The sequence below is a fragment of the Lutra lutra genome, chromosome 2 (genome assembly GCF_902655055.1).
Source record: "Lutra lutra chromosome 2, mLutLut1.2, whole genome shotgun sequence".
Taxonomy (NCBI): Eukaryota; Metazoa; Chordata; class Mammalia; order Carnivora; family Mustelidae; genus Lutra; species Lutra lutra.
The window spans coordinates 192,325,762-192,338,805 of NC_062279.1; the positions used below are offsets into that span (position 1 = coordinate 192,325,762).

The 13,044-nt window shown below is 33.1% G+C and overlaps 1 protein-coding gene and 1 long non-coding RNA gene across 15 annotated transcripts in view; one reads left to right on the plus strand and one right to left on the minus strand.

Annotated features, from left to right (window-relative positions):
- The window catches only part of ADGRL3 (adhesion G protein-coupled receptor L3), an 846,536-nt gene that overhangs the window by 784,247 nt on the left and 49,245 nt on the right, over positions 1-13,044 (plus strand). For all 14 annotated transcript variants that reach the window (XM_047719410.1, XM_047719413.1, XM_047719415.1 and 11 more), the window contains one exon: positions 5,575-5,671. In XM_047719410.1, the coding sequence (XP_047575366.1) occupies positions 5,575-5,671 (97 nt within the window). The remainder of the gene's footprint in view (positions 1-5,574; positions 5,672-13,044) is intronic.
- LOC125093765 (uncharacterized) lies at positions 6,463-10,806 on the minus strand. Its single transcript, XR_007125334.1, has 3 exons — positions 10,773-10,806; positions 8,630-8,631; positions 6,463-6,551 (listed from the first exon to the last, which is right to left on the minus strand). It is a non-coding gene; the product is annotated as an uncharacterized LOC125093765 (long non-coding RNA).

Sequence of the window (13,044 nt, forward strand, 5' to 3'; positions counted from 1 at the left end):
AGATTCCACACCTGTATTTTCAGTCTGATAATCCTTACTTCCTTTTTGTAATAATCTTTTCCACAGCTTTTTTTTTTTTTTATGACTATATATATTTATTTATGTGACACAGAGAGAGAGCGCTCAAGCCAGAGTGAGACAGGGAGCACAAGCAGGGGGATGGGAGAAGGAGAAGCAGGCTTCCCATGGGTCAGGGAGACCGATGCAGGGTTCGATCCCAGGACACTGGGATCATGACCTGAGCCAAAGGCAGACGCTTAACCGACTGAGCCACCAAGTCGCCCCTATAATCTTTTCCACAGCTTTTAAATTGAAATTTCTGAGATCTTGTATGTCATCCAGCTTGATTAGTTTCTACATGCTTTTCACATAGCTGAGCTCATCAACCACCATCCCATAGTCATTTGACAAATGCCATTAGTGAAACTATACTATTTGTAAGTTTATGTATTATGTTACAACAAACTTGTGTAATATTTAGAAATACTGCTAAGCTAAAAGATAGGGCAATGCAAGTTAATAGAATAATCACAAGCATGCTGTGTGGATAGCTCTTGATTTGAATTCTAGCCTCGGCATGTACCAGCCGGGAAACAAAACAATTTACCTATATTGTTGACCCTCAGTTTTTTCATCTATAAAGTGATGGTAATGATACTTATTTCTTATGTTGTTAGGAAGATTGAGATAATATACTCACGCTGAAGACAAATTATAAGTACTCAGTAAATTGAATCAGCCATCACTTAATAGTGTCATTATTACCGAATATAATTTCAGATATATATCTTAAAGCTGTATCATATTTTTTCTTCACTTTTATAGTTCTCATATTACAATTCTAGACTTCCAAAGAAAAACCCTTACATTGTTTTCTTATGGTTAATAAAGTACCAATTCTGATAAACTATGAAAATCCAACCCTACGTAAAGTTAACAGTTACTTAAATCCAGTCTATTTAGGTCAAAATAATCAATGTGTTTCATATTAACTATGACCTTACATAGTCCAAAATACTCACTGATATTAAGGTAAAATTTTGGGATTGTGAATGCCTTTTCCAATCAGAGAACTTGTAAAATAACAATCTCTATATACTTTATTTTTTACTAAGAAATATTGAATATCCTCTATATAAGAACGGCAGGCTTCTAAACTCTGGAGGTACAGTTCTTAAAAGACAATTTCCCCTGTGATCTGGAGCTTTCATTCTAAAGGTGGAAGACAGAAAATTTATCAGCAAGCCAACAGAAAATATCAAATTATGAAAGTTGGTAGAAATCTAAACGTAGTGATTTGATACAGAAGGCCAAGGTAGCTGGTTACCTGGATTAAGTGCTGGAAAAAGACTCTTTTGGGAATGAATGACAGGATATTCAGGAGAAGAGAATTCCAGGTGAGAGAACTCTAATGCAAAGCCCTTAAGATAGAGGAGGACTTGCAAACTCAGGAGTGGAAAGAGTGTCATTGGTTAAATTGGGTGATAGTGAATCGAAGAGGAAGTCAAAGGAGAAAGCTAGAGATGGATCAATAATGGTTTGTAAGAGTACGCAAATTCAGAGTTTACTTTGATTACTTTAAAAAGCCAATGGGATGATTTAGAAAAGGAAGTGGCCGCAGATCATCCATGTTCAATAAAGATCATGCGGCTTCCATGTAGACAGTGGAGGAGCGTGATTGGGAAGACTGACATGTGAAAATCCTCTCCACCAGTGGCTCCCCTATACCTACTTCCTGGTGCTAATAATCACTTATTAAACTTGGTCATAATCATAATCACACAAAGAGATATTCACAGACATGTGTAGGATTGGTTTGTGTTTATGCATGTTTATAAAAACTATGAACTAAAGTACTACCCTTTCCACTTCAACCTTTCTTTAACCTATTTTTTATTTGTTTTATTGACTCTGTAGATGTATTTACATTTGTCATATGATATTTGAAACATAAAACAATACATGTAACATCCATTAAGTTATGAAGTAGGGTAGTAAAATGAACACCTGTGAAGTGAACATCCAACTCACGAATTGAACATTTTCCGTATATTTTTCCTTCCTGAAACCTCTCCCTAATCAATTCCTGTGCCTGCAACCAGAAAACTTCTGCTTTTCATTTCTTTGACACATTCTAATAGTTTCCCACCTCCAAAAAAGATGTTTACTATCACTTTGTTTTTTACTATCACTTTTTAAAATATTTTTTGAAGTGTTATATTATTGTATTTAGTCTTCTGTGACTTCCTTTTTTTACCCCCACATCATCCCAGTTCATCCCACGAACATTTAAGGGTTGACTCCGAGCTGCATAATGTATACTTTTTCTCTGCTGCAATATTTTTTCTTTTTCTCCTTTTTCTATTCAACTATTATTTGATATAGTTTAGTGAATTGTTAAACTCCTAGATCAGGAGCCAGTTGAGTGGATTCAAATGTTGGTTTTGTCACTTATTAAGTCTGTGACATTGAATATGCTAATTAACTTCTGAACATCAATTTTCTTTTTTTTTTTTTTTTAAAGATTTTATTTATTTATTCGACAGAGAGAGATCACAAGCAGACGGAGAGGCAGGCAGAGAGAGAGAGAGAGAGGGAAGCAGGCTCCCTGCCGAGCAGAGAGCCCGATTTTTTTTTTTTTTTTTAAAGATTTTATTTTGAACATCAATTTTCTAATGAATAAGAGTACTTGCCTCAAGGAGTTCTTGTGAGATTTCAGTGAGTGAATACATGAAAAATTACATAGTATAGAGCCTAGAACATAGAAAGAACTAATTGAAGTATTAAAATTTTACATGTAACATGCATGTTTTACACATAAAATATATATTTTATGTATACATACATATTTATCTTATACCAGGTATTATTTCAGTGTGTGATACATCAATAAACAAAAGAGACAAAATTTTTGTTTTTCTGGAGCCTCAAATTTAATACAGACATTAGATATTAAATACTGGATATTATTTATAAATATAAGAAATAAATGCGTTACAATTTTAAGTCTGGTTGTATAAGATAATAATGACTACGGGAGGAAAACAGCAGGGTTAGGTGGGTGGACCAGCAGAACGAGTTAGGTCTCTTTTTTTTTTTTTAAAGGTTTTATTTATTTATTTGACAGAGATCACAAGTAGGCAGAGAGGCAGGCAGAGAGAGAGGGAGAAGGAAGCAGGCTCCCTACTGAGCTGAGAGCCCGATGTGGGACTCGATCCCAGGACCCTGAGATCATGACCTGAGCCGAAGGCAGTGGCTTAAACCCTCTGAGCCACCCAGGCGCCCTGAGTTAGGTCTCTTTAAGGAGAAAATATTTCAGTAAAAATTTAAAGAGATGGAGTTATTCATACATGTATCTAGGGGGAAGAACACTTCAGGCAGAAGAAACAATTGTATCAAGCCTGAGGCAGAAATATGACTGACTTGGAAAGGAGTGGCAAGAGAACCAGTGTGGCTAGCTCAAGTTGGGGAGACTAATAGAAGAGGAGGTAGGGGGAAGCTCATGTAAATGTCACCTAACAACAGTCATAATTCCATCAAATCTGTTAAGATGTCACTTCTTCAGAGTAGTCTAACAGACTTCCTAGTCAAGGATATTTCCCCTCATTACGTGCACTTAAACTTTTTTTAAATTATGTAATATAACAAACATTAACAAAAGCACACAAAATACAGGTGCATGCACATTGATTCATTACCCCTCTCTGGGTCAAATATTAGAATGTTGGGAGTACCTTAGAAACCCTTTGAACCTTTCTCCATCATCCACCTCTAAAGTAACCGCCATCTTAAGTTTTAACAGTACATTTTGTTTGGCATGTGTTTGATACTTATTCACATGAAATCACCCAGTACCTATTCTCTTCTATTTTCTTTCTTTCCTCAGACATCTGTGTTGCTGCAGGGGGCTATTTGCTTTATTATTATTATTGTTATATATTGTTCTATATATCCTCCTACCGTTGACATCATTTGCATTCATAGTTTTCAGTTATAATAATTAATGGTTCTATGGAGCTTTGTATGCATATTGTTTACTTTGGCATTCGTTTTTGTGATAATTTGTTGCATCTATGACTTAACTAATCTAATAACTCCATGAAGACAAAGATATTTTTTGTCTTTTCTTTTTGTATCTCCTAGAGTAGCTTCTGGCATGCAGTAGAGAGCATTTAATATTTTTAATTAATTCACTAGTTGATTGATTAATTAATTAAACAAATGTGAGAGAATTGTTTCCAGTATTTCAGTTTGAAGCTTTGAAGTATTTTTTGATAGAAACATTTCTAAAGTGCTCAGAATTTATAATTTCTTATTGTTTTAATTTTTTAAAAAATTTTAATCTCTTTTATTTTTCTTCTGTATTTTAAATAGGCTCCACACTCAACGTGGGGCTTGAATTCATGACCAGGAGATCAGGAGTCACATGTTCTCCTCACTGAGAAGGCGCCCAGCCAGGAGCTCCTCTAATTCTTTTATTAGTTTTGTTCTGTATGTGTGAGGGAGTGTGTCTCTGTGTATAGTTGCTAAACTAAAAAAACAACATAGACAATATTTCTGAAGAATAAACATGTCCCAAGATTTATAAAACGAATTGTCTAGTATTTTAAGATTAAATACTCCTATTATTCAAGGAGTTCAAATATATTTGGAACATAATCTATTTGTGAGCTTGGTTTTGCTGGTACCATTACTAGTAGTAATACTTCTTAAAATTATCTCATCCTTGGAAAAGCTGAAGATAGGTTGTTTTCCTCCTCACAGGATTCTTAATACTTTTTTGATCCCTAACACAATAAAATGGCAAAACTATAAGCCAGAAAAAAAAATCTCCTTCTCCCAAATGGAAAAATATTACACCGCTTTCTTCAGTTATCTGACACTTAGGAAACTGTGAGAATATAAATAATGATGTAAGAATTTTTGGTTCTTGATAAAACTACCTACTGTGAAGAAATGAATAAGGGTGAATTGTCTTCCTTTATTTCCTTCAAAAGAAAGAAAAGTCAAAATCTTATGTAACCTGTAAAATTACACTGGTCTCACAAAATATATGGAAGATGTTAAGTTTAGTAGCATTTTAATAATACTCTGTTCTTTTCTTACCAAACTTTTTCTTTCTTGCAAGTTTTTGAATTCTTAAAGTAAATCTTTTGTTAATAAAACTGACAATTTAATACATATTTAAATACCTCATTCCCATAAAAGTTACAATGAAAACAATTTGTTTCACTTTGGAAACTAAAATTATTAAACTCTAACCATCTAGAGTACACGTCTATATATCATCAACATGTTTAAATTGGTATGGTACATTACATTTATTGCTTTTTCATAGTTACAATTATTTTTGGTATAAGCATTTAGGAATACACTTAATGAGAACCAATTATTATCACTAATTTAGTTTTAGATGTTCTCGTGCTACTGTACTGCAGGCTTGTAGAAGTTATATAGTTGCCAGATGCCAGAAACAAAGGTTTCCTATAACTATGACAGAAAGAGAAAGAATGATTTGTGTGAAAATTTACTGCCTGGTGAGTTCATTTCCCTTTTTCCCTTTTCCCCATCCAGAGCCGAATTCGTAGAATGTGGAATGACACGGTCCGAAAGCAGTCAGAGTCTTCCTTCATTACTGGAGATATAAACAGTTCAGCGTCACTCAACAGAGGTAATTAGAAATGATTTTTCATATTTATTACTTTGGTGATTACTTTAAGAAGTTCTTAAATGCATTGCTTTTTTTGCAACTTCTGGACCTTGTTCCATGTGATAGGAATATCATAAGGTTATAAAACTTGGTTGACTGTAGCAATGTGTTCCATTATTCATAAGCCTTTTTTTTTTCCCAATTCCGAGTTTTCAGGAAATCTTTTCTGAAAAAAGTTAGAAAACGAGAACTTTCTTTTTCTAGTCATCTGCCACTGTAATAAACTGGTGAGCTGTCAGGCCTCATTGGAAGCAGTGAAAATGGGCAATTACGTGGTTATATAGTCTGCTAAGTATCATAGAGTTGCACATTGTCCCAGGCATAGAGCAATTTCGTAGTCTTTGTGAAAGTAAAAATATACTGTCTAATATGTACTTGAGGCACCCTGTATATTTGGGGTAAAAATCACATCTAATCTTAGTATCTACAGAACTTATCCAGCATATTTAAAGATCTAGGAGGAAAAAGGATATATATACATATATATTATGATTTTTGTGTGTTTATGTGCTTCTGGTTATCAAGTTCCCAGGGCATCATTTCAATTTTTAAAATGAAGTTCCTTTAATCTACTGTTTTGTTTGTGGTTAATTTTTTTTTTTTAATTCTTCTGTTTCTCTTTCTCCTTCCTACCCTCCACTTCCCTCCCTCTTTTTTAGTGTATGTGTGTGGGGTGTTGAGGGGGAAGTGGGGAAATTAGAATTAGGTTGATTACAGTAAAAATGGGTAGATACTATATTTGTATAGAGTTAGGGTACCCTAGAGATGTTGCTGAGGAATACTTACGATATCATTTTATCTGTAAAGATGATGTTTGCATGAGCTTATTCCAATCACACTGCTAAGAAAGATATTTTTGATTCATATATTCAGTAGTTATTTTTATGATCAACATTGTTTTTTTTCCTATCCCCAAACTAAGATTATTAGTTCCACTTAAACCTATTTCTGTCAGCTTTTTATTACATTAAATACTACTTAAAACAAATAATTTAACAATCACAGCTTATGATTCAGAAAAATTCAGATGCTGATGCTCTTAATTACTTTTACTCAAGTGATTTGCATCTTATTTACATAAAACAAATTAGGACAGATAGTGTCCAAGCTGAATTTGATATAGGGACCCATGTTACATATAATCTTAATTGATTTTCATGTTATTTGGGACAGTGATATAATAACTATAACCTAGTGATAATATTAAATTTCCTATATCACTTTAGCCCAATATAGGAACAGTGAGTGCAAATATTCCTCCAAATATGAAGAAAATACTTCAAAACACCCACATTTTTATATTTTGTTTCAGTATCAGTCTTTTTATTTTCTAGATTTTTATTTACATATGACCATTGAAATATCCTTCTCTTTTTCAAGTTTAGTTTGAATGGTTAGTCTGTGAAAATTTTTTTAAATATGAATACTCTAACTTTGGACATACTTTCCTAGTCATTGAGTACGAATTACTTAAAAATGCCTCCAAAGTTCAGGAACATGTTTGCTTTCATAGTGACAGATTTTGTTTATTGTCTAATCCCACAGATGGAAAGTTTACAGTATGTTCCTAGATAGAAAACTACCCTTATGAATAAGATTTATTATTAGGAGTATATCATATCTAATAAACACAGCAACTATAGAACAATTGTTGCTTAAAGAAAAGATGAGATCATCTGATTTTAATGATGCACTGTTTATTAGCCTACTGTGAAGATAGTTAAAATATGTAAAATTATTATTCCTTAAAACATGTAAAATTATTATGTTGTCTAGCATTATGATGTAAATTGATGTGAACATTGTAAGGTATGTGATTTTACTAAAAACTGTTTTAAATGGACACATTTTTGTGACCTTGATTTTGAGGTCAATCACATGTAACATCGCAGTGCCCTTTTTAGTTCCTTCTCAAGAATCTCATCAACTTGGAATATGTGATATGTGGATGACTGGTCAATTTGAAATATATTTAAAGAAAATAATAATATTTATATTGACTGATCATCTGTTTAAATCTGGTTTTCAAGCCTTTAGTTTTGAAAGTATTTCTTAAAGTTACTCTTGAAGAAGGGTATAAAATTTCTTGACATCCAATAAGTTACTCTAATGTCGACTTTGGGGAGGGGGTTAAATTAAATTTGTGATTTGAAGTGTGTCCAGCAGTGATCTTTTCCTTTAGGATAGGGATTCTTCCTTTCGCTCAGTGACTTTAATGGTGGTAGACATCACAATGATCTTCTTGATTTCCCATATTAATTCTCTGTTCCCCCAAGTCAGAAACTCCTCATTTTATTCTCATCTCATTATTTTTCATCTCAGATGTGTGGAGTACTTTAAAAATTTATTTCTTCATATTATATCTCTGAAGATAGTCTTTAACCTCCTTCTTTAATCTTGTCTTATTTCCCAGGGTCCTATCTTCCCTGCATTCAGGCGTGTGTATCATATTTAGGTAGGTGAAATCCAAGATTCACCTTTCCGGATAAACACTTCAGTCACCTTGGCAACATAATTATTCACCTCTGTTTAGTCGAAAGACTATATTCCCTATTATTAAAATAAAAATTCTAGGCACATCTTTGCATCTTCATATATTCTAACTTCCCATTTATTCTGTTTCTCACAGCTAGCAATTTTTTTGTTCATTTAAACCCCATTTTCCTTTCTCTCTAAGATCTATTAAATCTCTTATTTTTGTCTTTAGTTTTGGCCTTCAAAAACTATAAGAAGTTGTCTAAAAATTAGTCTTAAGTCTACTTTAGGTTTTCTTTCCTATTCATACCACTGCTTAGTTCATCAAAAGAATAATTATTTTACAATTTTGTATGTCTTAACATCTATTCTTCCAAACAAAAATTCATCATTCTCATCTTTGGGATCCATTAAGAAGAAAGCATCTACCATACAGTACAGAACTCCTTCTCAATGGTTTTCATTTTTTCAAACCATCTTTAATATTCTATTCTAGAACCAACTTGTTACAACCTATGTATCAGATTACCTATCTAGATTTCCCATTGTGGCAAACTTGATTACTGTTGGGATTTTATTCCTTGGAATCACGCAAAACCTTGGAAGATTTATGGATAATTATTAATTCGTGTAATCATTCTTATATATTCTCTTTGGGATTTTGTTATTTGGTCACCTCATCTCTTTAAAATGTTCCATTACACATTCCATTCCCTTTGTCCTTTGAATATCTATATTCGTGAAGATGTTTTCCAAATGTTCCCTATACATTGTAAGATAATTTTTCCCCTTCTGACTTATTTACTACAACGCTACTCACTCAAGTAAATTAAGAATTCTTTGAGGCCAGTACCTGAGGAGTATGATCACGTTAACTTCCCTGATGCCACTTTCATAACCAGAAGGAGATTTTCAAGAGCATTAATGTTATAGTCAATTATAGGAAGTTATAAGGAGGATTAACTCTTATCCAAACTCAAGTTTTTACAAACCCCACAGGAGGGTTTATTCATTGGCTCATTTAAATATTTACTATTTGCACATAACTTGAAGTCAGTCCTCAATTCCCCCAAGCTTCTCCCAGATTTTTAGAAACTTTACCCAAATTTCTAGTAGCTCTAACTTCCCAGTAGTGGTAGGAAAAATTTGCAGCTAACATAATCTTTACCACTCTTATCTCTAGCTCACAACCTCTGCTGACCAAACCTTATCCTGAACAATTTAGATTAACAATGGCTCTAAAACTTGCATTTGATCCCAAAGTGAAGCATTTGCTGAGAAATTTCTCTGGTAGTTCAGTTAATGGTTAAACATTTCTGTTCCTTTTATAGATCTATATAGAAATCGGGATATTTTCTGAAATTGGATTTTATTAGGCTTTATCTCATCGTGACTAATGTAAATGCATTGCTCATTTTCTTTTTATTTAATTAGCTGAATTGACACCAGAAATTTCAGTTTAAAATCAAGTTTTGCTAGGTAGCTACTGCCAATACGATGTATGAATTATGAAAATTGTTCCGCCCAACCTCCTCCCCAACTGTAGTGTCATTACAAAAATGTGACCCTTCTTAGCAGCAGAATTAGCAAAAAGGCATTTCTTCTTCTAAAACAATAGCTTGGCTAGCGTAATGGATTTTTATCTATCTCCCATTCTCCATCTCATTAACCTCCCATAGAAGTTAATGCAATTTAGATTTTTATACAAGGGGATTTGACCAGTAAAGCTATATTTATTTAAGCCAAATCTAAGTGTTGTGTGCATGAAGGCTGTCTCTTCTGTAGATGTGCAGTCATATTCATTAAAGTGGATGGGTTCTCCTTTCAAGGTTCACATTTGTATTAGTCTGCACATGCATTCTCCATAAATTTATGTAATCAGTGCAATTATGATGACTTACAGCAATCTTTTCATAATTTTAAGGGTAAATCTTGGCTCTCACTGGCACAATAATGTACCGAAAGATGGCCTCCCCCATTAGGAACATTGTTGATAAAAAGGGGAAAGGCATCATCAAATAAACTTTGCAAATTGGTGATTTACTCATAGTAGTTTTGAGAATGGAATTTTAACTCTGTGACTTTTGGTAAGTTTTCTATATGCTCCGTGTATATGCAATGGGGATACAGAGAGCACTTCACAGGGACCTTGAGAGGACTGAGTGAGTTTATATATGTTAATTCCTTACTACAGTGCCTGCAAATGATACATCCTCTTATCATTATTTTGTTCAAAAGTTCACTTACATCTTCTAACAAATGAAAACTGATCCTTGCCAGTGCTCTCAGATAATTAGATATTAAAATTCATCATTTACTACTGAAGGTTTTCTTTCCTTTTTATTTTCTAGTAATAGGTGGGAGGAATAAAGTAGTTACCTGAATGCCAAGTAAAAGAAAAAATAATTTACCTAAAATGCTGCTACCCTTGAGGCTAACAAAAAGAGATAAACTAATAAAACTGAATTGTCTCTTCTAAATTAGAAATTAAATGCGCATTATATCTGCCTAGTTGTACATTCCATCTTTGATTTGTAACCGTATTTTAGCATTGAAGAAATAAAGGTAAAATATTTCTTCTCCTTACCTTAGATAATGATATAAGCAAACACTGCCTTCTCTTCCCTCCAAGCCCTATCCTGCCCTTTAGAAGCTCAGAGAACACTAGTGCAATTCAGACAGCCCTGCTAAATAACCAGTTACATAGCAGAGCAAGGATGTGACTCATACCCATTTTAAACTCATGTCTTCTCAGAGCCTGTACTGTCTTTCCCAGAAGGTTGGTCACCAAGGCAGAAGAAACTTCGCAATAAATCACCTGTGATCTCATTAATATTCAGGCTTCTCAACATATTTTGCTTTTGTGTTTTTAAAGAAAAATGCAAATGAAAAATTGTAAGTGATGTTTTGTTGCAAGTAATGACTTCTATAAATTAAAGCTTAAAAGGGTGAAACCTTCATACTCATTCGCTGTACTTTATTAATCTCATTAAATATGGCTTTATATGCATAAAATATGTCATATTTCTGAAGAGTCTTGCTGTTTTGAAGAGTTATAAAGTTGTTTATAAATATTAACCAAATCCTACTATAATCTGACATCTATTTGTGAAATTTGCATATACAATGAAATAAGGATATCTTCTGTGTTAGGAAAATCAGTTTAATAATACAAAAGCAAAATAGGTACAGATTTTAAAAGCAAAATGCTGGATGCCTGGGTGGCTCAGTGGGTTAAGCCACTGCCTTCGGCTCAGGTCATGATCTCAGGGTCCTGGGATCGAGTCCCACATCGGGCTCTCTGCTCGGCAGGGAGCCTGCTTCCCTCTCTCTCTCTGCCTACCTCTCTGTCTACTTGTGATCTCTGTCTGTCAAATAAATAAATAAAAAAAATCTTTAAAAAAATAAAATAAAATAAAATAAAAGCGAAATGCTATGCCAAATAGATAATTAAACAATGCTATTAATATCTTGATTCCTAACTCAAGGAGACCAAATAATTTTCAGAATGAATTCTCTATTACAAAATGAAATATATTAAATATTGATTTCTAGGCAATCAGGGGCAAATGTTTTTGCTATAAATTGCTGGCAGGAATTGAAAAATAAAACTTCCAAAATGCTTGCCCAGTGAGTCCTTCTTATGCTTTGCTTTTAACTTTGTCTCTTTGATATGACTCCTTTAAATCATCCAACCTCTCACAGCCAACTACACAATAGTAAAAATGGTTTGTACTTTACTATTATTACTATTACTATTATTATAGCTTTTATAGATACCTTCACAAAGAGAATTCTTTATGTAGATTCCTTATTATTATAGTTTATTATCCTACTGCTTTATATATAGTTAGCGGTATCTCTTATCTCCTTATTATAAATCAAACAAGCTGAAGTGTGTTACCTTACTAATTTCTAAATATAGTGCTATAAAACATTCCCACTTATTTTTGAAATATTGCTGTTGTTTCATATAAGTTGCTGAGGATGTAATTTAAAAAAAAATCTATTTTTAAGAACTAAATATACATACTCAACTTCTCTTCAGAAATCCCTGGTATTCTTTTCTCTACTAGAACACAATGTGGCTCTTTATAGTTTTTGAATGCTTTGGGATTTCTCCTTTAGTGGGTATACTTATGATTTTATCTATTGTACACTATTCATTATTCATCCATTATCTTATATCCATGAAGAAGCTAGGTTTTTTGGTTACTTGTCCAAGTGGAATGGCTAATAAAGGATGAAGTCTAGATTCCAAACAAGATCTTTCTGACTGCACAGCCCTACTCAGGAAAACAAAAATGTTCACTCTTTTCTTATGAGGACAGTTTTTCATGAACCTGGCTAAGATTAGAATAAAGGTATTTTTCTCCCTTCCCAGGGTAATATGATATACTTAACACCACAAGCATTAACATCTTTATTTCTTAATTTCCTTCACATACTATTCATTTCCTTCTACTTTATTTTGTGCTTTTTTCTTTAGTGTGGATTCATCCTATTCATTTAGGGAAAGAAAAGCTTTAAAACACTGTGAATATAGAGAAAGATGGATTGGTAATATTTTTCAGAACGATTTGATACGGAATATGCTGATTTGCTATACATTATTGCCTGATTTTAGGACTTAGGTTGTAAGCTATTTATAATCATTCTTCTTTTCTTTGCTGGAAGTTCTCAAGGTATTTTATTGTTAGAATCTTTTATCTTTAATTTCTTATGTTTCAGTGAAAGGATGAACATTTTGGTCAGAGCAAAGATTGTGTTTAAAAATCAGGTAAATAGCTTCTGCCTATAATAATTCAGCATAGCACCAACCAAAGGTAAAACTTTGCCCAGATAGTTGTACTTTTGAA